The sequence below is a fragment of the Podarcis tiliguerta genome (assembly GCF_965153285.1).
Source record: "Podarcis tiliguerta genome assembly, chromosome: 7".
Taxonomy (NCBI): Eukaryota; Metazoa; Chordata; class Lepidosauria; order Squamata; family Lacertidae; genus Podarcis; species Podarcis tiliguerta.
The window spans coordinates 34,606,470-34,629,408 of NC_139540.1; the positions used below are offsets into that span (position 1 = coordinate 34,606,470).

Here is a 22,939-nt window from a genome sequence, read left to right on the forward strand (position 1 = left end):
TGGCGATGCTCACATCCGCACATCTAGAAAGAAGTGTGCGTGGGGCACTGATGGTGGTGATGGTGGTGGTGGAGGAGGAGGAGAAGGAGGGATAGTCTGGCTTCTGGCTGTGCTTAATTCCTAATCAGGATGATGGACAGCAGAGACAGAACAATACAAACTAATGGCTGTGTTGCTGATCACTTTACCCCTTGATTAAAGACACCCAATTATGGCGCAGAACAGTGTCGTAATTATGTTCCTTAATCACATCCAGGAGGTCTAATTGCCTTAACGATGTGTTTCATTAAATGAATTTAGGTATTATAGTCGACAGTTTTCATACACAGTTGTTTTCAAATTAACATAATATTAGACATCGTCATGGAAATTGTTTTAATAATCATAATTAGACGCACCCAGGCTTTGTCTAGTAAATACTGAGAGACGGTTCCTCCTGGCGCCTGGGGGCGAGGGAGCTGCCTGCCCACCCTGTCTGGCCTGCCTTAACCGCGCTGGACAGTTATGAATCCTGAAAAGTTACAGGTTCTGATTAATCTCTTTCTCTCTCGAGGCCAAGTGGGGCAGAAAATATTTATCCGCTGCCCACCTACCCCCCGCGCGCCTTCGCCTGTCGCGCCATCTGAGGGCATTCGCGGGGAGACATCGGAAGGGCGCCACAAACAGAGACCTGCACTTAGGTTTGGGCAGTGGCACCGGGCACCCAGAACAACTGCAATCCGGAATCTGTGCCCCGCAGGCACCAACACATGCGGGACGTTCACACTGCCAGAGCAGCCTCCCCGACAGTAGAGAGGTTCTAGCTGCTCTGTGGGAAAGGGGAAGGCTTGCTGGCGTTTGGGCGTTTGAGGGGGGGGGAGGAGTCAGCCACCTGCGAGCTACAGGTAGGGCAGAGCCACCACCTAGAGCGCTTTGGAGGTGCCCTTTAATACCTGTACCTGATTCGAGATCTTATCCGTATTATCCACCGGCATTTGAGGACCATACAAAAAGAAGTGGAGTTTTTCCACCCCAGAGAGTCTCCTTCCCATAGGTAGCATGAGGACAGCCTTCAATCTTCCTAAAAGCAAGAAACTGACGGCTTTTATCCCCTGCTCCTGGATGCGTCCTGACAAGAAGCCTTCCCTCCCTTCTAAACATGAACCAAAAATAGGCAAACAACAAGGTCATCTCGACGCCTTATGCCTTCATACAACAGGGGTCTCCCCCTTTTTAGATCTGCACAAAGCAAAAAGGAAGAGGGCTGAATGGGGGTGTATTCTTTCGCCCCTCTTACAAAGCACAGGGAGGTAAGGATTTGTTCAAAATATTTTAATAAAGATTCTTTCCGACATAGATACACATACAAACCATCATACATCGCTGTCATCATCTGATTGACCTATTTAACATATATCACTCTTTACACATCCATGACCTGCCAACAGATCCAACACGGCTCTCGTTTTGCCATCCAGAGCTGACAGACTGAATTTGGATTATCAGCAAGTAGTGGAAAATACCAAGCCCCGTCGAGGTGGGAAGAAAGCGTGGGGAGGGGAAAATAAAGATTTTCGGGATCTACGCTTGATTGGCACCATGATTCACAATCCAGTTTTGTCAAAGTTAAGAGATAAGACGTCTCAAGTCCTATTGACGCTCATCCTACCCACAATGCAGAAGTTTAAATGCTGATATTAAGGCCCAGACTCCAAACTACATACGTATTTTCCTTAGGAATAAGTTTATTTGACTTCGGATGGGATTGATTTTCAAGATAATGTGTTTAAAGCAAGATTGTACAGCCTCTGCAGAGGCTGGTTGCCCCCGTCTATTGCAACCCCGTCTGGCTAGAACAGATTTGAACCTGTTTCACCCTGCAATGTTGAGCACACTTAGGCAAAAGAAAAATCTACTGAACTATTGGGATTCTCCTCCAGGTAAGTGTGGTTAGAGTTAGGATGCAAACTGGAGCAAAACCGACTTCCACTTAACTGAGTTGTTCTGTTAAGCACCTTTACTCCCAGTACCGCAACTTGAAAGGGTTGTGGGCTGGTAAAGGAAGCCACCCAAATACAAACTCATTTTGAATTCCACCTTTGAGGGAAACAGAAATTCATTTACTCCTGGGCCTTATATCATCATTCTGGGTGAAACGCATGTAAAACAACGCCTAAGGCAGATAACCACCTTCAGCTTAAATAACTTTCATAATCAATAGTCAAAAATTCGCCTTATTCACTCCTTTTGAGAAACCAAACACTACCATCTGAAAAAAAACATGTTTTGCAAATTCCTGACAGGAACTATTGTCTGATGCCTTGTTATCACAGTAAATAACTAGAAACAAATCCCTTCATGCTGCAAAGAATTTCTAGTCACCAACAGTCCAGTTCATTAAGCAATTAAGAATACACCTCTCCTTTCATTTTTGGACTGAAGCAATTTATTAAAGCTCAATTTATAAATACAGGGATGATGCAACTTAAAACCCAGAATGACCTTTTCATAAGCCTCAGCAGCTCCGATGCATCAAGATTTCTGGTTCACATGTCCTTGGCAAATAAACGTTTTAAAACACTTGGCACAAAGTTTTAAGTTAATGGGAATTTTAAGAAGCATTTAAAAGAAAATCCACAGAAGACCCATGACCTCAACACAGGATGGATACTGTTGGCGTGAAAGGGCCATTGAAATAAATATCGTGTCCTCTTGTACACAGGATTGCAAAGTGAAAAGGAACAAGGTGCACATCTTTTAAAAAAATAAACCTGCAATACTTCAGCCACACGAACAGGAGTTTTGTTGCATCATTTTAAGCTCACTCCCCGCCCAAACTTTGTGCATTTTCACAGGTTCAAAAGTTCAGAGAAAATAAAAAATACAAGTATTTTCAGAGCAATTTTGCGCGCGTCTAATCTCAATTAGTCTACATTTCAAGTTTGCTTGTTTCCTGGCTCAGAAGCAATAAAATAAAATAACATTTAAAAAAACTTTTTAAGTGCCCTTCTTGATTTGTCTGAGTTTACAATCCAACTTGCTTCCACCACATCTATCCCTTGCCCAAGCCCAACCAATCCCCCCTCCCCGTCCTTGGCTGCTTATCGAAAAAGTTCCCAGTACTCGGAAGTTTTTAAGAAACCATGTGGAGGACAGAGGATTTGTTTTTTCTCCTCCCGATCTGCTATATCTCTTTGCGCACACTCACCCAAAAACATACACCCCTCAAAAATTGCGATTTTGCGTGCGTGCGTCTAAATTTCGCTGAGGTCTCGGTTGCACTCAAGTCCCCCTTTTGCCCCCAGATCCTCCTCCCCCTATCAAGGCGGCTGCTGCAGCGAAAGTCCTGCCCAGAGGGAAGGAAGGACGGAGAGGGATCGGGCTGTGGAGTCCGCGACGTGTCTCTTTTTAAGGCTTCTCCGTGCACTGTTTGCAGAGACTGGACGAGACGCTGTTGAAAAGGGCACATTTCTCCGGGCACGAGGTGGCGGGCGGCAGGCCGGCGCTGAAAGGGTAGCCCGCCGCCGCCTGCTCGTAGGCCCCGAGCGCCGGGTGCAAGGCGGCCGCCGCAGCCGCCGCAGCCGCCGCCGAGCTGGGCAGCGAAGCGGCCGAGATGGCCTGGCCCTGGTTGAGATAGGCGACGAGGCGGCGCATCTCGTCGAGGGCCTGCGCCTGCATGAGGATGTAGTTCTTGGCCAGCAGCAGCGTGGCGATCTTGGAGAGCTTCCTCACCGAGGGGCTGTGCGCGTACGGGATGACGGCCCGCAGCTCGTCGAGCGCGTCGTTCAGGTCGTGCATGCGCCGCCGCTCGCGGGCGTTGATGTTGAGGCGCAGCGCCTTCTGCTCCTTGGACTTCTTGCCGCCGCCGCCGCCCGGGCCGTGGTGGCTGTTGGAGCAGGCGCCGCCCTCGGGCGCCTTCAGCAGGGCGCCCCCCGCGCCCACCACCACGCCGGCGCCGCTGCCTCCGCCGGGGCCCCGCAGCAGCAGCTCGCAGCGCCCGTCGCTGTCGTCGTCGGGGCTCTGCTCGCCGCCGCTGCTCTCGGCTACCGAGCTGCGGCTCGTCGTCGGGCCCGGCCCGTACTTGACGCACACCGAGCCGCCCAGAGGGTCGCCGGCCACCAGCGCGCCGGCCCCTGCGCCTTCCCTCAGCAGCACCTCGGAGTCGCCCGGCTCGTAGCAGCCGAGGGGAGACGGCGGCGCCTGGCGGGGCTCGCGCGGCGGCGGCGCCTGGTGGGCGACCAGCTCGAGCCCCGGCGGCGAGCGAAAGGCGGACTCCATCCTCTTGGCCGACGCGCTGTAACTCTTGTGGAATATGTCCTCATCAGTGGGCAGGTTGAGAGCCCGCTCCATGGTCCCCGCCGCCGCCGCCGCCGGGCTCCCCTCCTCCAACTCCTCGTGCCGCTGTCGCCCTCCCAGGCCCCCTCCCCCTCTCCTCTCCGCCGAGGCGCCGGGCCGGGGGTCGGGCTGCGGCGGGCTCTGAGGTGGCTTCCCTTTCCCTCGGAAAGCGGCTCTTCCGCCGCCTGCTCCCTCTTCTTCTTCTTCCCGCCGTTCGCGTGTTTCTGAGGCGAGGCTGCTCGGCCGGCCTCTTTGGCGCGCGTTCTTCCTCTCCGCTCAGCGCGCGTCGCTCGCTCTCGGTCTCGCTCGCTCTCCGCGCCTCTCTCCTCTCACCCTGTGAAGGGCTCAGGCATTGTGAGCTGCCAGCGAGCCTCTCGCACCGTTTATCTTGCTTGGATTCACCTTCAAGAGATTTCCGGGACCCATCAAGGGAGGGGAGAAAGGCAGGGGAGGGAGGGGGGGGGAAGGAGCAGCTTTCGCTCGCTCGCTCGCTCGCTGCTGCTGCTTCTGCCGCCACCCGCCCGTCACCACTGCCGCCGCCGCCGCCGCCACCACAGACGGGGGAGTCTTTTACCTCATTATCTCGCCGAGAAGGTTATTATGAAGAAGCCTCGCCTGTTGGGACAGAGCTTTCTACCCAATCAGGTTAACGTTTTAATTAATAGGATTAAAACGGTAACAAACGAGCCCAGGCGCTAGGCTTGGCCCTGAGTCGGAGGAGTTTTCATTTCACACACAGGTCTGGAGGAGAAGACGACAGGCAGCAGCTCGCGCTTTATAAAAGGCGCCTGCTCCATTCTTCTCGCTGCCATCTGTAGGCACAGCTTCACGCATATGTTTGCAAGGCGTTGTGTCCTATTAGGAAGCCAACAACTGCCTTTAAAGCTTGACATGTGTGGCGACTTTCACTCCTCAATGAGCACTCTTAAAAGCCCTACTTAGGGCGAATAATGCTCTTGGCCTCCTTCAGCAAATTATAGAGCGGCGAGGCCGAGGTGGGGGGGGGGAGGGGGTCGGTGGGCGGGCGGGCGGGCGGGCTGCACACTTTTTCTGCCAGGGCTGCCAGCGGACTTCTGCGAACTTTGCGCCCACGCCAGAATGACGCTCTCCACGCCAGCGCTGTTTACGTCCAGCTCGTGGCGAAGGCGGAGGGGGGGTGGGGAGGCGGGAAGGAGCCGCTTGCTTGTTTATTGGCCCTCGAACTTCACCTTGGGCTCAACCCATTTCTCGCAACGGCTGTTCACTTTTGAGCACACGCTCCCTAGTCTTACTCGCAGTTTTGGCAAAGTGATGTTTCCTATCTACCGCCATTTCTTCATCCACTCTCCTCCCACCTTCCCGCGGTACGAAGCTCCTTTGCAGTGGATAAGCGTAAAACCCACTTTTAGGCTGCAATCAACTGATGTGGAGGTGTTTATGGGAGGAGGATTCACCTCCCTCCACACCCAGTTTCCAAACCAAGGACTTGGGTGTGAAAAGGACCAATTTCGCCTAAAGCCCTACCCTTGGAAGTAGGCTCCACTGTTGAAAGCACAGGACCCCATTTCCCCTATTAAATTTCTTTTCAGATTGCCTTGCCAATTCAGTCATCTTAAATCAAAGAGCCACAGATTTACAGTTTGAGGATGGCGTTTCTTATTAGGGAGCATTTCTAAAGGATGGGACTTCCTTAATTTCGGGATGGATGGATAGACAGCTATTACTCTAAGTGAGGAGCAAGAACTGCTTGTGTAATCCAGTATTTACTTTATATTATCCTCATGTTTTATTCGAATTGTTATTCTCAAACCCACGCACCCCCTTCATACTTTTCGGGCAGCCGGAAGGTAACAATGAAGTCAAGGAGCGAGACCCTTCTTTAAGGGGGGGTCCATCTGATCCTCTAGTCTAGAAGAAGACCCCCTCCCCCAATTCTGTTTGTATTATATCCCTTCTACAAGCCCAGGGCATATTATAGCAGGGTTTTATATGTTTCCCTCCGTTCTGATGACATCACTAAATAATATTTCCCAACACTTCCATTAAATCATTCTTATGCGACAGAATAACTGAAGGCTATGAAATTTTGGGTTTCTCTGGTTTCATTAAAACCCTTTTAATTGTGTCTTTCACAGTTGGCCCCAGGTGCTGGACTCTTTTCATTACATTTTGCTCTAATGTGATGAAATTCTAATTCTCTCCTTACCATATGGTTAAATTTCCCCACTGAGAATTAGTTGAAAAAGAAGAAATAATCTATTAATCTCTGTAATAGATTCACAAATGAGGTTTGCCACAGAACCTTGTTTTTGAATGGCAATATCAGAACAGTTGGGTGTCTTGTTTCAGCAGAGAAAAGGAGCAGGCGACAACAGACTCCATTTGAATTTTTCACCTGGAAAAGAATGAAAAGAAGCCCAGCCGCAGCCTCCATCCCCCTTCCCACTATTGACTGGAGATTTACATCTAGCGAGGACTCCAGTATGATACACACAGTCACCCTGGTGTCTCTCCATTTAATGAGAAGCAAGTCAAGCCTATTAAAGAGACCCCCCTCTCCTCCCCCCGCAAGTATCATTTGACTCCCACTCAAGTCCCTGGCGGGCTCCCAAACTCCCCACCTTCTTACAATCTTCTTACAAACGGCTCTGCCCATGTCTATCACAGCTTATTGTTTCTCAATTAGCAACTTCATTTTCGCTGGAACCATACATTGAAAGCCCTGTTAAGTATCAGAGCAAGCTCTTCCCTATTTAATATCAACTTCTGAAAGTTCCGGGATATGGGAGACTGTTACTATAAACGTGACGATGGAGAATCTCCTTTTCATCTGCTAATAACTTTAATTTGTTTTGGAAGGCAGACGGGCTTCCTCTTCATTGATCTGCGATGCTTCCTTGACACGCATCCTTCGTCGTTGCTGCTGCTGCTGCTGTTGAAACTTTTCGGATGGCGGCTTACCTTGCTAAGTACACAGTTGGAGAGAGGAGAGACTGAACAGCTCAGATTGCTGTTAATGGTGCTGAAGGCGTTTCCTCACCACCAGCATCCAAGCTCTGCCTGATCGCGTGGAAAAATGAGGGACTGGTTAGCTGAGTGATTGATGCCCTGTCACTCTCTGGACAGGTGGACCACTCTGCAGCGAGCAGGTGGGAGAAGTGTAAGGTCACACCAAATGCAATGAGATTCGAGGCGCCGAGTGCCTTTCCGTTTCCCCCAGCGAGTCGATCCTCCTTTCGTCGTCATAAAGAGGGTCAGTGACTTGCTGATTAAACACAGCATTACCCTCTCTGCGAGCTCCCATCTAGTCCCTCCCTGCCTCCCCTCGCCCCCGCGTGCTGTCTGCCACCGTCTCCAGGGCTTGTCCCGCTGCCTTCAGAAGCTGCAGGCTTCCTGCAAACCTCCGAGAGCTATACACACACAGTTCCCAAACATTTCTGCGCCCGAACTTCTCGAGCTCCTCTGCTAGCAAACTCTTCTCCCCCTACATTCCCCGGAGGAAGGTAGCTGTTTAATAGTCGCCACTAACTTTAGTTTGGAAGCCGGCAGAAGAATTTATAGAAGCTTTAAATGCGGGGCATATAAAAAATACCCGAGGAATTGGTCTTTGTGGTTTATGCACTCGTAAACTTTTGCTGATTGCTTCTGGTAAGTTGTCAGGAATTTAACACTGCATTTATCTTACAGTGCAATGAAAACACATCTGCCCAGTGTCTCGTTACCTGGTTTAATTGTAGCGCAAGCCCTATGTCACTGACGAGGCTCCCTCGCTTTCATTATGTCGGTGGTTGCAGGCAGCCTGCTGCCCGGGTCTATAGGGCGAAGAAGGCGAAGGCAGGCGCGGAATGCGCTAACAAATCAAGCAACTTGGCCATTATGCCCAAGAAACGTAAACTGCCGGTGAACTCTCCTAGACTCCGGGGCGGTCCTTCAATTTGCAACTGGGGCGAGCAGGCAGGGCTGGGAGAATTATGCCCCATCACAAAAGCAAGACATTCAATTCACGACGTGCAAAATGTCTCCCTAGAACAGGCCGAGGTTTGCCCTGACGTTACGCACGGCCCAAGGAAGGCAAAGTGGGGTTGGTGGGCGTTACAGACTCCTCTGAACAGCCAAAACCAGGCCCAGGCAGGTTGTTATGGGAAGAGCGAGCAGTTCCCCGTGGACCGACTGCCAGATCACATTTGAATGTTTAAAACGCGTCAGAGCAACGCCACAACCTCAGCACACTTGACTTATATGCTCCAGGTTAAGTGCTATGACTCCAAGAGCGAGATCGCATATGCGTAGTTTTTTAAGCAAATCAAACAGTATCTTGCACTTATGAGAAGAGCGCTAAGGACTGTGTTGCCCCTTCAAAAACGCGAATACCCACCCACAATATTCTTTAATAAACGGAGGCAGTTCACATGTGCACCTCCGTGTCGAAAGAGTGATGATGAGGCACCCGAGCCATGCATGGCATGTGTGAATCCTAACAGTCTGTGATAGATACGGTAACTCTTGATGAAGTGACTCCAGTAGGACGCTCATAGCAACTCATATGCATGTTTACTCCGAAGTCCCATTGTGTTCAGTGTGTTTAGGATTGCAGCTTCGGTTTTCAAACAAACAACTACCAATAAGCAAACTTGTGTATCCCTTTCAAAATCTATGGAATTGCTCCAGCTACTGCCCGATTCAACTGGTATTCCCGAGACAACTCGTGACACTTCAGTGGGACTTACTGCCAGCAGACTGTGGTTAGAACCGCAGCCCAGGACCCACAACCTCTTCTTCAGACTTCTAATAATATCAGAGATAGTTCCGATTCCTCTGAGGTCAGTTCGGGGTGTGCCATAAGGGGACTGCAGTCCCACAACTCTACTCTCAACATAAATGCCTACGTTAAAAAAAAGGGAAAAGTCCCCAGACAGTCCAAAAAGTTGTGCTTTCTTTCGCAATGAAACCCCCGTGATGAATGTGTAGCCGTAGGCAGGTTTATCGGTAACAAGGCATATTTTATAAAGATTAAAGACAGCTTCACGGCGAGCGGAATAGCACCTATCCCTAAAGCTGTGCAAAGCTTGGGAAATATTCATCGTTTCTTTGACATCTCGAGAATAGCTGATATTAAGGGGTAGTAGTAGATCCAAGGTTTGATAGTTTCCTTCTCCCCACCCCCCACCCATTTCATCTCATCTGGACATTTCACAAAGGGCGACAGACCCGAATACGTGGATTCTTTCTCGCAACTTGCTTAAATGAAATGTGGTGCCCCAAGCTGAGCCAGACTCACCTGGAAGACGCCCCACCGATTTCTCAACAAAATGAGGGAGGAGGCTGCAAGCCTAGGAAGTCAGTCACACCACTTGCACGCCTTACTTTTGAGTAAACATATTTTAGAGTCCGGCTACCTGTCAGTGTGCTAGGTACCCTGCCCTAAAATCATTGGAACCGGTAATATAGGAGCTCGCTGCAACTAAGGCTGTAAGTAAAATGCCAAGATTGCATTTCTTTTTCCCAGTCAAACGCACTTAAGTGGTTTACTGAACTCTCTCTTCTTTTCGATTTCTTGATGTCAAACTATGTTGCCAAACGCATTGTTCCTGCGTGCACGTTTTGGGCCCCTCCCACTCGCGACGAAGGCTGCCACGAACACTTATCTGGGAGCAAGCCCCATTCAACACGCACGGACTCCTGGGTATACACGCATAGGATTGCGCGGTAATAAGGCTGCAACCCTACGCATATTTTCTGTGGACTCTGTGAGCCAGGTTTCTAAATGAAAAACGCCTAGGATCGTGCTGCACTTATCACTCCAGGGAATGGAGAACAGTTGTGGATCTATGGCTAATTTAAGCCCCATGGCGAGTGTAACGTGTGGGGTTTTACCTGTGTGATCAGGGGGCGAGGAAGAGGAGAGAGAGAGAGAGAGAGAGAGATCGAAGACCAAGGCCTTCTCTGACAAACTGTATCAACCTTTCATGGATTCAATGGTGCTAGCACCCTCGCCAAACCCTCCTAGCAGCTCACCAAATGGTTACTTGTGTGTCTCCATAGCCAGGTCACTGGTTAGGAGCGACTGACAAAATTGTATTCTAATCGGGGGAATCTAGAGATCCAGAAACCACAAAGAAGATCTTGGAAGATCTCATGTGGGAAAATGCCCCAAAGTGTCTGCATCTAGAAAGCTCCAAATGAATTCTCTCCACACTTCCCCTCCTATTTGCCTCGTTGAAATAACCCTTTTCATTTAAATTGCCTGTCTTTGGGCGTGCTGGACAGCGACAGACTCTGAAACAGTTGCAGCGTTTGCTTCTGATTCTTGTCTCCAGCACGCCGCGATGCCCTCACGCGCAGGAAAGTTGTGAAGAGCCTCGCGTGCGCGCCACGGAGAGGGAGGAGGAGGAAAACGCGCAGGAAGAGGCGTCCTCGCACCTTTCCTTTGGAAACTGCTTCCCTTTTATCCGCCTGCACAAACAGGGTTAAATCAACACGACCCCCAGGAACTGATCCCGTAATTAAAACAATCCCATTAGCTGTGCATTTTACAGTTTCGTAAGCACGACCTCAAGAGGGGCAAAGAGCGCCAGCGGAGAGAAAATATCCTGTGCAGGGAAAGCACCGTTTTAGAAGGCAGAAAACATATTTTATTAAAAGTAGTCAAGGTATGCTTAGTTGTCCGACCCAGAAGCCCTCAAACCAGGTTTATCTGGATTTAGGTTGATTCTCACAGCTCAAATTCTAAATTAATACCGTCTTTAATAACCATTTAAAACTCAGTGTAGCTTCAGTTCTCTTAAATTCTGGCGCAGAACTCTTTGTAAGCAGTTCGTGGGTTCTGCTGCATCTAGAGCGAGGCAGAGCATCGCCAGGACAAAGTGATCGAGGGACCTTGGTGGGGATCACGAGAGCAAGATGGATGAGCTTAGTTGAAGAGTGGTAAATTCCTGTCAGCAGACCAGCACCCGCAACTTCTGCGGCAACTTCTGCCGCGTTATAGAAGCATTAAACAAAGCGGTAAAGGCTTGAGACTTTATGCTGCAGATCCGTTTAATACACCGTGGTACCTCGGTTTACATACGCTTCAGGTTACATCCCCATCAGGTTACAGACTCCGCTAACCCAGAAATAGTACCTCGGGTTAAGAACTTTGCTTCAGGATGAGAACAGAAATCGTGCTCCGGCAGCGCGGCAGCAGGAGGAGGCCCCATTAGCTAAAGTGGTGCTTCAGGTTAAGAACAGTTTCAGGTTAAATACGGACCTCCGTAATGAATTAAGTATTTAACTCGAGGTACCACTGTACATACAAACGTTATCAATTGGGGAATACATTGTGTGTGTGTTAGTTTACAACCATGACTTCTTTTGGCGAGGCCTGGGGAAACTGGCTACAATACTTTTATTCCGCCCTGCTTAACGTGTGTATTACCTTAAAAAAACAACAAGAAATGCACAATGCCCATGTGACAAAGTACAAATGAACACCTTTATTCAGTTCTCTGTAAACTGTCATTTAAAAACGTGTCAGAAAGGTAAAGAGGCTGATATATGCACAAAAATAAAACGGTCCCGAATACAGTGCATTTGATATGGAGGTAATAATAATATTTACAGATCACGTGCATGTGATTAGAAACTCTCTCTCCTCCCCGCCCTTAACTACATGTTTATACATTATTAAATGTGCCTCTTTATTCTCAGACTAAAGTTATGAAGTAGTAGTTTTTCTTTTTAATGTCTTTTTCTCCACTAAAGAAAGAAAGAAACCTGGACGTGAACTTCACAGCTTCACAGTCTTTCTGGTATACGTTCGGGCCAGCGATTGAAAAACCACAGCGCCATCTCCTGGCCAAAAAAGAGTATCGCTGGACTTTAAAAGGAACCATCAATTCGAGTCTGGTTGATAAAGTTCAAATCAATAAAGCCAGTCTTGGCGTGTCAAGTATCATTTTGTCTAACATTTGGAAGTAGAACATCCTGATCTTAAAGACAAAAATGCTGCATATCCTGAGTCTAGTTCCCATGTAGGCGCTGATATCTCCTGTTTTAGATGGGATTAACTTTCCTCCTAAAGCAGAAGGTGTACTGCAGCAATGGGCGTTCTGGATACCTTGCTACAGACTGAAGCAGCGACGACTGATGTTTTTCACAAATTTAGGCTGCTGAACTGACTGTGGCCTTTTTCCCCAAGGATTTGGCCTCAGTCACCTATGGTTTTGTAACCTCTCAAACAGATAACAGCAGAGAGCTTTTCTTTTGGGAATTATAGGGACAGAACTACCTAAATTGTATAAAATTTATTTATGTATACTACTCTTTCTCTTTCTCTTTGGCGATCACTCGTAGCCGAGTAAGATTGTCTTCCATAAACACGGTTTTAACAATGAGTCCGTAAGCGACTGTGGAGGCCAATTCTGGATCCACACGTCCTTCCATAGTGGGGACATTGGTTTCTGGGTGGGAGTTGATCACGGTGTGGATTTGCCAAGCGTGCCTTCCTCTTAGCACATTTCTCCCTTGCATCCCGAGTTTGAGTGTCTTCAAAGCCCATGACACCTTTGGTAAAGGCTGTTCTCCAATTGCAGCGCTCGCAGGCCAGTGTTTCCCAGTTGTCAGTGTTTATACTACATTTTTAAAGATTTGCCTTGAGACAGTCTTTAAACCTCTTTTGTTGACCACCAGCATTACACTTTCCATTTTTAAGTTTGGAATAGAGTAGTCGCTTTGGAAGACGATCATCAGGCATCCACACAACAGGACCAGTCCTACTACAGCAGCAAGAATGCTGCTTGCCCCAAAATGGAAAGAAGCAGAAGTCCCAGCAAAGGAAGAATGGATACAAAAACTTATGGAATATGTAGAAATGGCAAAACTTACTGGAAGAATAAGAAATCATGATAACAAACTTCTTATAAAAGAATGCAAATGGTTTATTGAATATTTACAGATAAACTGCAATCAGATAAAAACTTTGGCAGGATTATTGTCATAACCTGCAGTTTCATAAGAGTATAGATAAACAAATGAGCAAATTAACAGAATTTGGATATGCAGAATATATTAAATATAATAACTTTAATGAACTGCAGAAAGAGGGGGAAAGGAAGTCAAGTTTTCAAATGTTAAAATGATTATAAAATTAATGAAATGTATAAACCTGAAAATTATAACTTTTTTTTTTAAAAAAGAGCTCTATGTGACTGTCTATGAAGATAGTTCAGAAATGTCCACTATTATACAGAAAAGTCCACTTTAGTATTCAGTTATGCTTCTGAATGCCAGTGGACAGTGGCTGGGAATCATGTGCGGAGAGCATTGCTGCATTAAGGCCCTGCTTGTGGGTTCCCCACAAGCATCCTATTGACACCTGTGAGAACAGGATGCTGGTCTAGATGGGCCTTTGGCCTGAGCCAGCAGGACTGTTTTCATGTTCTTATAATGGCAATAAGTTCCAGGGAGTGCATTTCCAGTTTATGCAATATCCTTCCTTACAGATGTGGCTGTTCCCCACATTATTTCATTCAGATGTCAACTCAAGACCTTGCGCAAGCCTTCAGAGCACAGCAAGAGTGATGATACTGTTGATACAACTGTATAGGTGATGGTCTCATGCCTTGGATTTCATATTGTAGTTTAGATTATGTTTTTTAAGCTTATGCTTGTAGATTTTGTTAGCCACTTTGGAATCTGTGTGGGCAAGGCAGGATACAAGAAATACTAGTGACTTGGCTTTGCTGCTATGGCTTCTTGTTAGCTGCCAGGCCCCACTCAAAGTTCCAGTGAAGTCCTTTAAAGCTTTATATGGTCTGGACCCTGCATACTGCTCTGTATCCCATACTCCACTGAAACAAAAATTGAAAGATCTTGGAACCACATCAGCTGTGTGAATGAAGTTCACATTGCAGAATCCTTTGCCAGAGGAGCATGGCTGGTTCAATTGCTTCTTGACTCGGGCATCTAGTCAAGACTAGCCTCATCTACAAGTCACCATGTTCTTCCATGTATAAGATGCCCCCATGTATAAGACGACTAAAATTCAGAAATAAATATTTTAAACACTAAAGAGAACAACTTTGATATTTTATTAAATATTCAAAACACCAGTGTATTTAATACTGTACATTTAAACATCAAACAGAACAACATTGCCAGTATATTTAGTATCTTAATTACGGTAGATAATTTTTTTTAAAAAAATTGGGCTAGTCTTATAACGTGCAGTATAAGAACTGGAGTGGTGGCAGTGCTGGCACAGAGCTGGGCAGCTGAGCTGGAACAAGAGAGTGTCCCCGACGTCCGGGAACTGGTCAGTGCCTCAATTCAAGAATCATAGCTAAAGAACCTTTTAAGAGGGAATTTGTATGCTGCAGAAGTCAAATTGCTTTTTTTCTGCTCCACTCTCAAAGACCCAGGGGAGCGAACTGCACTCTGCCCCTTGGGCCCAAACAGTCCACCTGCTGCCTCCCCCCCCCCCAGCTGTAGGGCGGTTCAGTGGGAGGAGGCAAGCAGACTCCAGCCCCAGGCACCAGAGTGGATTCCTCTGCCGCTGTGAGGAGCTGTGACTGCCAGAGCTGCCTGAGTGAGTATGCTTGGGGAATGGGGGGTCTGGGTAGCCAGGGGGCGCCTGAGGGAACCAGGTGGAAGGAACAATGTCCAGAGTGAGGGCTGCTGGGGAGGGGGAGTACCAGACCAGGGTTTGTCGTGAGGCCAATAGTGAAGGGAGGCTGGGGGAAAAGAATATGGATTGCGGCATGTATTTATTTATATATTTAATTGCAACATTCTGTGTATAAGATGACCCCCAATTTTAAACTTAAAATTTTTTTTTTGGGGGGGGGGAATATCGTCTTATACACAGAAAAATACGGTATATCTTGCTTGATATCAGAAGCTGTATTTGGTACTTTTCTATTTCTAAAAAAGAAGAAGAGGAGTTTGGATTTGATATCCCGCTTTGTCACTACCCCAAGGAGTCTCAAAGCGGCTAACATTCTCCTTTCCCTTCCTCCCCCACAACAAACAGGTGAGGTGAGTGGGGCTGAGAGACTTCAGAGAAGTGTGACTAGCCCAAGGTCACCCAGCAGCTGCATGTGAAGGAGCAGGGAAGTGAACCCGGTTCACCAGATTACGAGTCCACCACTCCTAACCACTACAGCCATTTTGTTTTCCCCTGAAAACATTTGGGCATTATTTTATGCCTGCCACATTTGAATTTTGTTTTATGTTGGGGGGGGGATACTTTTTGTTCCAACTATTCTATTATTTCTGCTCTCTTGTGCACTGCTTCAGATGTAATGTGCATAACATTCAAGAACGAAAGAAACAAGACTTGCAGTGTTGATATAATGCTTCATTCTAACAGCTTGTTTGTTGATGCCATTGCCCATAAGGAGAAATGTTTTGGCACACTAATATTATTGAAAGTGATATGTCTTTCTTCTTCTTCTTCTTTTTTTTACTATAAAGACTCTATGAAAAATTGGACAGAGAAAATTGTTAATGCTTTTGGAACAGAAACAACCAAACTTCACATGCTTATCCAGTAGCACAAATCAATTTCAAAAAAGGCATGAAGGTAAAAACAAAGCAAAACAAACACTTCAAACAATTTCATGAGAAATTAGGGAATGTAGATGTCTTATCTATTAAGGATGCAATTCTAACATAACCATTCTTTTTACAAAATCCATCAAGCTCAGTGGATTTTTGAATACATATACAATAAAATTAAAACAATCCAGTGATAAATCATAGAAAGGTCTATAATCATAATCCAGATAATAGCAAAAATTATGGATCTCCAAACATCTACTTATGTTGTCTCATTGCCACTGTTCTGTTGGCACAGCAGACTGCCAGTTGCACAACCGAACCTGGCTCTCCTGTCCCCTCTAGGTCCCCATGCTCCTTCAAAATCTGGAGAACCCTCTGGAGCAGATTTTGAAGGTGAGGAGAGGAAGGGGAGGTCCTGTTGTGTGAGTGGAACTCTGTGCATAAAGCATTGGACGCATCCCAATACCATGTTCTGCATTTCCATCATCCATCAGTGAAGCTAAGGGGAAGAATCACACAGCACGATCATAAGAAGATAAGAGCCCTGCTAGATCAGTCCAAAGGCCTGTCAGCGTAAGACTTTCCCCCCCACAATGGACAATGAGATGCCTATGGAAAGAAGACCACAAGCAAGACCTGAGTGCAGTAGCCCTCTCCTGATGATGTTCCAGCTCCTGGTATTCAGAGGCATGTTGCCTCTAATTCTGGAGGTAGCAAATAGTCACCATAGCAGGTAGCCACTGATAGAGTTATCCCTTATGAGCTTCTCTTAATCCTCTTTTGATGACCCTTACTACATGTTGTGGATTCCACAGTTTATCCAAGCGCTGTGTGAAGAACTGCTCCCCTTGGCAATCTTTTTCAATACCTCTGCCAAAGGGCAGACTTAAGGTTATACAAGTAGCTATTATTGCTAATTAGACCCATCCTTTGGGTATGGCAGAGTCAATACTAGGTTTCTGCAACTGTTCTGCAACTGTTTCTGCAAGTGCTTTTAAGAAGGATGCCCTATAGAGAGACTGCTCTACCATTAACTCCACTGGCAATTAGGCTGCCAGACTGTGTACTTGACACATGGGCCGCATAACTCACAATGCCAAGTGAATAATGACCGCTCCCCATATAAAACGGGGGGCAACCTTTGCGTGGACGTGCGCAGCCCCTGGATCTGGAGCGGCTCCATTCAGCATAGGCTTGGCTTTGCCTTCCCTCAGGTGGGATACCTGGAGGTCTCCGCCTACCCCAGTCAGTTGTCCAATCCCACCTGGGGGAAGCGTTGCCAAGGAGATCAGGCCAGGTGGGGGAGGGATTACCTGCCCACACAATAGAGGGAGGATCTTACCTGGGAATCCTCACTTGGCTCCAGAGCTTCTCCCACCCTACCCACCCTCAGTTAATGCCTTATTTTGCAGGTTAACTTTTCTTCACAGCTTTTGCAGGTTAACTTTTCTTACAGGTATGCAGGCGCTGCTACGTTAAGGTCACTGTCAAAGGGCCGGAAAGGAATTTCCCTGCATTGGCAGGTTTCACCTTTCCCGTAGCAAAACGTCACAATTTTGGCAGTATCAGGCCTTGGGCGGAATCCTTTCGTCCATCTTCCTCTTGCAGCGGTGATACCAGGGTTCCCAGTTAAAGGGGTTTCTGAAGGGAGGCTTTGACCCAAGGCCAAAAGGTCATCATTGCTCTCCCCTGCGGCAGCAGTGGCATAACGGGGGCGGCCATCTCTGCTTGAACATATGTTCTCCAGAGCCGGCCCATCCCCCCCCACACTGGATAACCCTGAAGCTCCCTAGGTCCCCGGCTGGGGACTGGGGAGGGAGAACGCCCAATGCCTGAGCCAAGGTCTACCCACATTTGAAATTTAATAAAGTTGTGGCCAATTTAATCCCATAGCACGTTGTCTTGAGTCATTATTCCACATGATGGGGGGGGGGCGCTTGGGACCTGGGTACTCCGCCTGTCCACGCAAAGACAGATCATGTCAGGTCACTCTGCTACTACCTTCTTGTAAGCATGATCTCAACCAAAACAGAGACAGCTTATGATACTTAAATCTCTGTTAAGCAGGATAACCAACTTTCTCCACATTAGGATGTCCTTAAACTGTCACCAATACAGTAGTTGTCACCTGGCAACCTCTGCATGAGAACATAAATGGGACCTACAATAAAATGCCGCAGTGGGCAGTGCTTCTGTTCATTGGTCCAGCCAGCCAGCCACACCCTCTTCCAGGATGAATGATGTCATTCTCACCCCCAGCGGGCTTTCTGTTAGTCAGTCACCATTCCATAGCTCAATCCTCAGTAAGCTGTTTTTTTTGGGGGGGGGGGTTTGATTTCCTTTTCCCCTTACTTTCCAATTAATATAGAGAAGCCAAATGCACAACTGCTTTTTTTTTTGTTGCTTTTCTACAAACACGGCCAAGCCTCTCTCTCTGTGTGTGATTGTGGATGGTGCCATTTTGATTACATAAGGACCTGTGTTCACCTCTGAACTACAGAAATACAGGGGAATTATCAAGTGTCATACATCTTTCCATGAAATCTGAAAAAGAGAGTGAGTGAGTGATTGTTAGGCTCCCAAGTTAGAAGCATTCATGAACTCTATAAAATAATTTTATATGTTTAATAATTTACTGTGAACATTATATCTAAAAATGATGCAAGGAATATATCTAAAAATGATACAAGAAATATAGTTATATGAGAGCCATAGTTCCACATTTTTAATACAAATACACTCCCCCCCTTTACAGTTCAACTATTCTTTTAAAAATTAAGTTATATTCTTCCTCCTGTCATCTCCTAGTGTCTTACTAAATAACACAAATAAAACAGTGGATTCTCTCTTTGATTACTTGGCTAAATTCATATTATAATCTTTTAGTACATCGAGTTTTTCAGATGCCTGATTGTCAGCTTTATATTTCAAGAAATGTTACCAGCAATACAGGTACAGTTAAAGTGTTTCCTTGTAGCAAACCCTGGGTCCCATATAAATTTTATAGTCATTATAAAAATAATTTATTGAAAAACTTAAACCTTTTCCAACTCAGCTGACTTTTGATTTAAATGTGTGGGCTCCTGCTTATGGTAATCAGTTGTGCTGGATGCTCTTCCTCCCAGAATTAGGTTTTGCTGTTTATATTGCAGGTTTTGAAGATATGGGAATGGAATTCCCTAAAAGGGAGCTGGTGAACAGGAATAGAAAAATCTCACTCTATATTTTACAATTATACCATGTGGAACTGCAGACAGTACCAAATATTTCTCCTGGTATTTCAGTATTTTAACTTCACTGTAAAGACGATAAATGTATTACAATTTTTAAAAAACAAACAAACAAACAAAAAGAAGACATAATAATTAGGTTGAAGTTGGGTGACTGGAAGATGGAAACAGTAACTAGTCATAGACTGAATATGAGTTACTTTGTAAATCTTATTTTGGAATCAATATTTGAGCCCAGTGCACACCCTCTGGGAGTAGTTTTACATGTAGAAGGGAATCAGTATCTGGATTAATAGAGCTATATGGCACTGTGGTCTAAACCACTGAGCCTCTTGGGCTTGCTGATCAGAAGGTCTGCGGTTCAAATCCCTGCAACAAGGTGAGCTCCCATTGCTCTGTCCCAGCTTCTGCCAACCTAGCAGTTCGAAAGCACGGCGAAAAGTGCAAGTAGATAAATGGGTACCACTCCGGCAGGAAGGTAAATGGTGTTTCCGTGCACTCTGGTTTCCTTCATGGTGTCCTGTTGTGCCAGAAGCAGTTTAGTCATGCTGGCACATGACCCAGAAAGCTGTCTGTGGACAAACGCCGGATCCCTTGGCCTGAAAACGAGATGAGTGCCACAACCCCATAGTCACCTTTGACTGGATTTCACCATCCAGGGGTCCTTTACCTTAAAGCATGAGGTATCACTTTCCTCCACAGGGGTTGGGCCCACAGGTTATTCATGCACAAAATGCTAATTCCCTCCTGCGCATGCAGCTGCACTCAGGTGAGATGGATTAAACCCTTCAAATGGAATTAATTAATTAATTAATCAATTACAGGATTTTTTCACACTGCCTCACCACAGATCACCATAGCTCACAAGAATTCCAGATCAAAACTCACATGCTCAGCAATGGCAAACAAACTAAAACTTAGTAACAAGAGTAGGAAATCCATATTTATCCACTTAAAGCCCATAACCTTAGAAAGAATAGTTGCACAACTTGGGACAGTTTTACGCATTAAACTTAAATGCATCTTTGAGCCATCCTTGAAGCATTGTGCAATCTATGAATGCATAAAACATAGAAGAAAATAATATGTACCCTTTTGCCAATGTAGGTTTTACAGAAACCATTTTTTAAAAACAGCTATACGTGCATTCCAGTCTTAGTTACTGATTACTGATCATCCCTTGGCTCAGTTTGGAACAGGTTTTCTGAGTCTTTTCAGAAAACAACACCACCTGTTTTCAGAAAGTCCAAACCCAGCTTGTCATGTTTGTAGCATGTATGACGATGATAGTAGTCACAGTACAGTGGTACCTCAGGTTACAGACACTTCAGGTTACAGACTCCACTAACTCAGAAATAGTACCTCGGGTTAAGAACTTTGCTTCAGGATGAGAACAGAAATCGCATGGAGGCAGCGCAGCAGCAGCGGGAGGCCCCATTACCTAAAGTGGGACCTCAGGTTAAGAACAGTTTCAGGTTAAGAATAGACCTCCAGAACAGATTAAGTTCTTAACCCGAGGTACCACTGTATGCTGTTTCTGTTAGGATATTTCCGTTCCACCTTAAAAGGGAGCAGGATGTTTGTGTCACAGCCTGCGCATTTCCTGTCTCACAGGATGTTTCTGTTGTGTCTTTGCTTTTCGTTTCTCTCACTGCCGGAAACTCTCAAGCAGGCAGTCATGGTTTTTCTTTGTTCTGATCAACGCTGAATAAACTTCTAAATAATGCTCTCTTGACTGCATCTTTTGCTGTGCATATCTGCTGATAGAGCGTGCATCAGTTCTAGAATGTGGGAAGCTATTTCTAGAGCTCACGTCGCTAATTGCAGATACTGCGTGTCTACGGGAGATCAATGGACGTCCGGAGACGACGTGGAGGTCAAGATGGACTTTGTCTCCCTGGCAGTATCCCAACAGTTTCATGCCTAAAAGTGCTTTATAGAAGCCAATTCTAAGAACTGGGCTTCCTACAGGCTACCTTGGTCTGGCATCTCCTGAGTAGGGATTAGACCCAAAGGTGGGACCAGGGAATTTTAGTTGGAGTGCTTGCCTTTATCCTATTAGTCTTAATGTTTCTTGGTGTACTAATATGTATGAATATTGGCAAATGCTAAGCAGGCCAGCTAATTAGGCTGCATTTAGGCTTATTGTGCAATTCATGCTAGAATACACTATAGGCAGGCTAGTCCTGTGCAACGTGCTCAGAAGCAGGTGAGCTGTGTGCCTTGCTATGCTTCGTCCTTGCTGTGTTTAATCTTCATCAGAAAATGTCCTTATTGCCCCAAAATCCAAAAAAAGAACAGCTGACCTTTGATAGAACTCCCAGTTTCTCATTTTTCCAGTCTTCAGTTCAGTGAATCTTTCTAAAAAAATCCTCATGAAAATTCATCTGCATTTTAGCGCAAATTTCTCCAAAGACACACAGTTTTTATACAACTTTGCCTCATATACTCATTTCCCCCAAACACATTTCTCAACTATAATGCATTTGGTATGTTATTATAATGGATTAATGTATTTTTATGCACATTTTACCCTAGCATATGAACTTTTGTACACATTTCTTGGCTGGAGAACCATATTGTAAAATTCAGGGAAGTCTGAATTTCAAAGGGTGGCCATTTTTTTGGTTTGAATATTGTTTTGAAAAGTGTGACTTTGGTACATTTACCTTTAAATATGATCTGAATTGAATTTCTCCCCCAACATTACTCATATGAGCTATAACATATTGTGCACCAGGAATTTTAGTTTCCAGTACCAGCCAAACATCTTCTTGGGAATTCGACCACAAAGTAAACTCACCTGGGAACAGCAGTGGGTTTGGACAAACAAACAAACAAACAAACAAACACACAACCAACTAGTTATCTCCCCAGACAACTGAGGGTGCTTTCAAATGGTTGTTTTCTGTGAGATTGGTGCTCCTTATGTGTGAAAGACGAATTTCCATGTAGACTTCTTTGGATTGTCCACATGATGCTGTGGGAATCAGAATGCTACCAGTCACTCCTCACTGCAATATCCATTAAGTAAAATCCCACCTAAACCTGTTGCCAATTTCCAATATCTCAATGAACCATTTTCAGATTACGCCATCTGGAAGCATCCTGGAAGTACTGGTGCAAATAAGGAGTATTCTCTCCAAGTAAAAGGCTTATTTGCTTGATTTTTTAGAATTTGGACCATTTCCCCCCCCCCCCGTGTTAATTGTATATCTTGACAGATAGAACTCTGTTTAAACACACACATACACACTTGCCATGAATGAACCTGTGCATGTGCCTGCAAGCCATATTGCTTTGCAGTTCACATCCTTCCACAATAATCTATAAAAGCTTTGGCAAGAAAAATGGATATTGTGTCAAAGAACTCTCCTGTATTTTGACAGTAGCAGCCTTTGGGCACCTGTCTATTGGGTACTGACTGCAGGTTCTGTGAAGTTTAGGTTCTGGCATAGAGAAGAACTTCTCAGTTCAGTTTGGAACACGCCCAAGCTTTACAAGCCTGTTAAATCTGAATTCAAAACAATAATCATGAACCAGGTGCATATTTAGTTTTGGTCTAGGTTAAGGGTCTTGAATCACACACAAGTTCCAGAGGAACATCTTCAAAGGAAAAGAGAAGCTGGAGCAAAGCAGGGTAGGGGATGGGGTCGGTGCATACCCCTAATGAGAACCATTTTCATGAACATCCCTTATGTCTATTGAATTAATGTTACCTTTCATTGTGGGAAAATGATAGGTCACTAGGTACACAAACTATTGTGCAAGTTGGACAGAGAAAGAGGGGAAGCAAAGACTGAATGAACATTGGAACACCCCCCCCAAAAAAAACAACAACAACACCCAGTGGATGTGTGTCAGCAGCATTGCATTAT

The 22,939-nt window shown here is 45.9% G+C and overlaps 1 protein-coding gene across 1 annotated transcript; it reads right to left on the reverse strand.

Annotated features, from left to right (window-relative positions):
* Window positions 1-1,296: 1,296 nt before the first annotated feature.
* BHLHE22 (basic helix-loop-helix family member e22) lies at window positions 1,297-5,230 on the reverse strand. The gene has a single exon (XM_083448461.1). It carries the CDS (start codon window positions 4,327-4,329, stop codon window positions 3,388-3,390), a length of 942 nt encoding a protein of 313 aa, XP_083304587.1. The 5' UTR covers window positions 4,330-5,230; the 3' UTR covers window positions 1,297-3,387.
* Window positions 5,231-22,939: the final 17,709 nt, after the last annotated feature.

Bases quoted from the DNA above. Each gene is read 5' to 3' on its own strand.
- BHLHE22 (XM_083448461.1), bottom strand. From the start codon at position 4,329: ATGGAGCGGGCTCTCAACCTGCCCACTGATGAGGACATATTCCACAAG.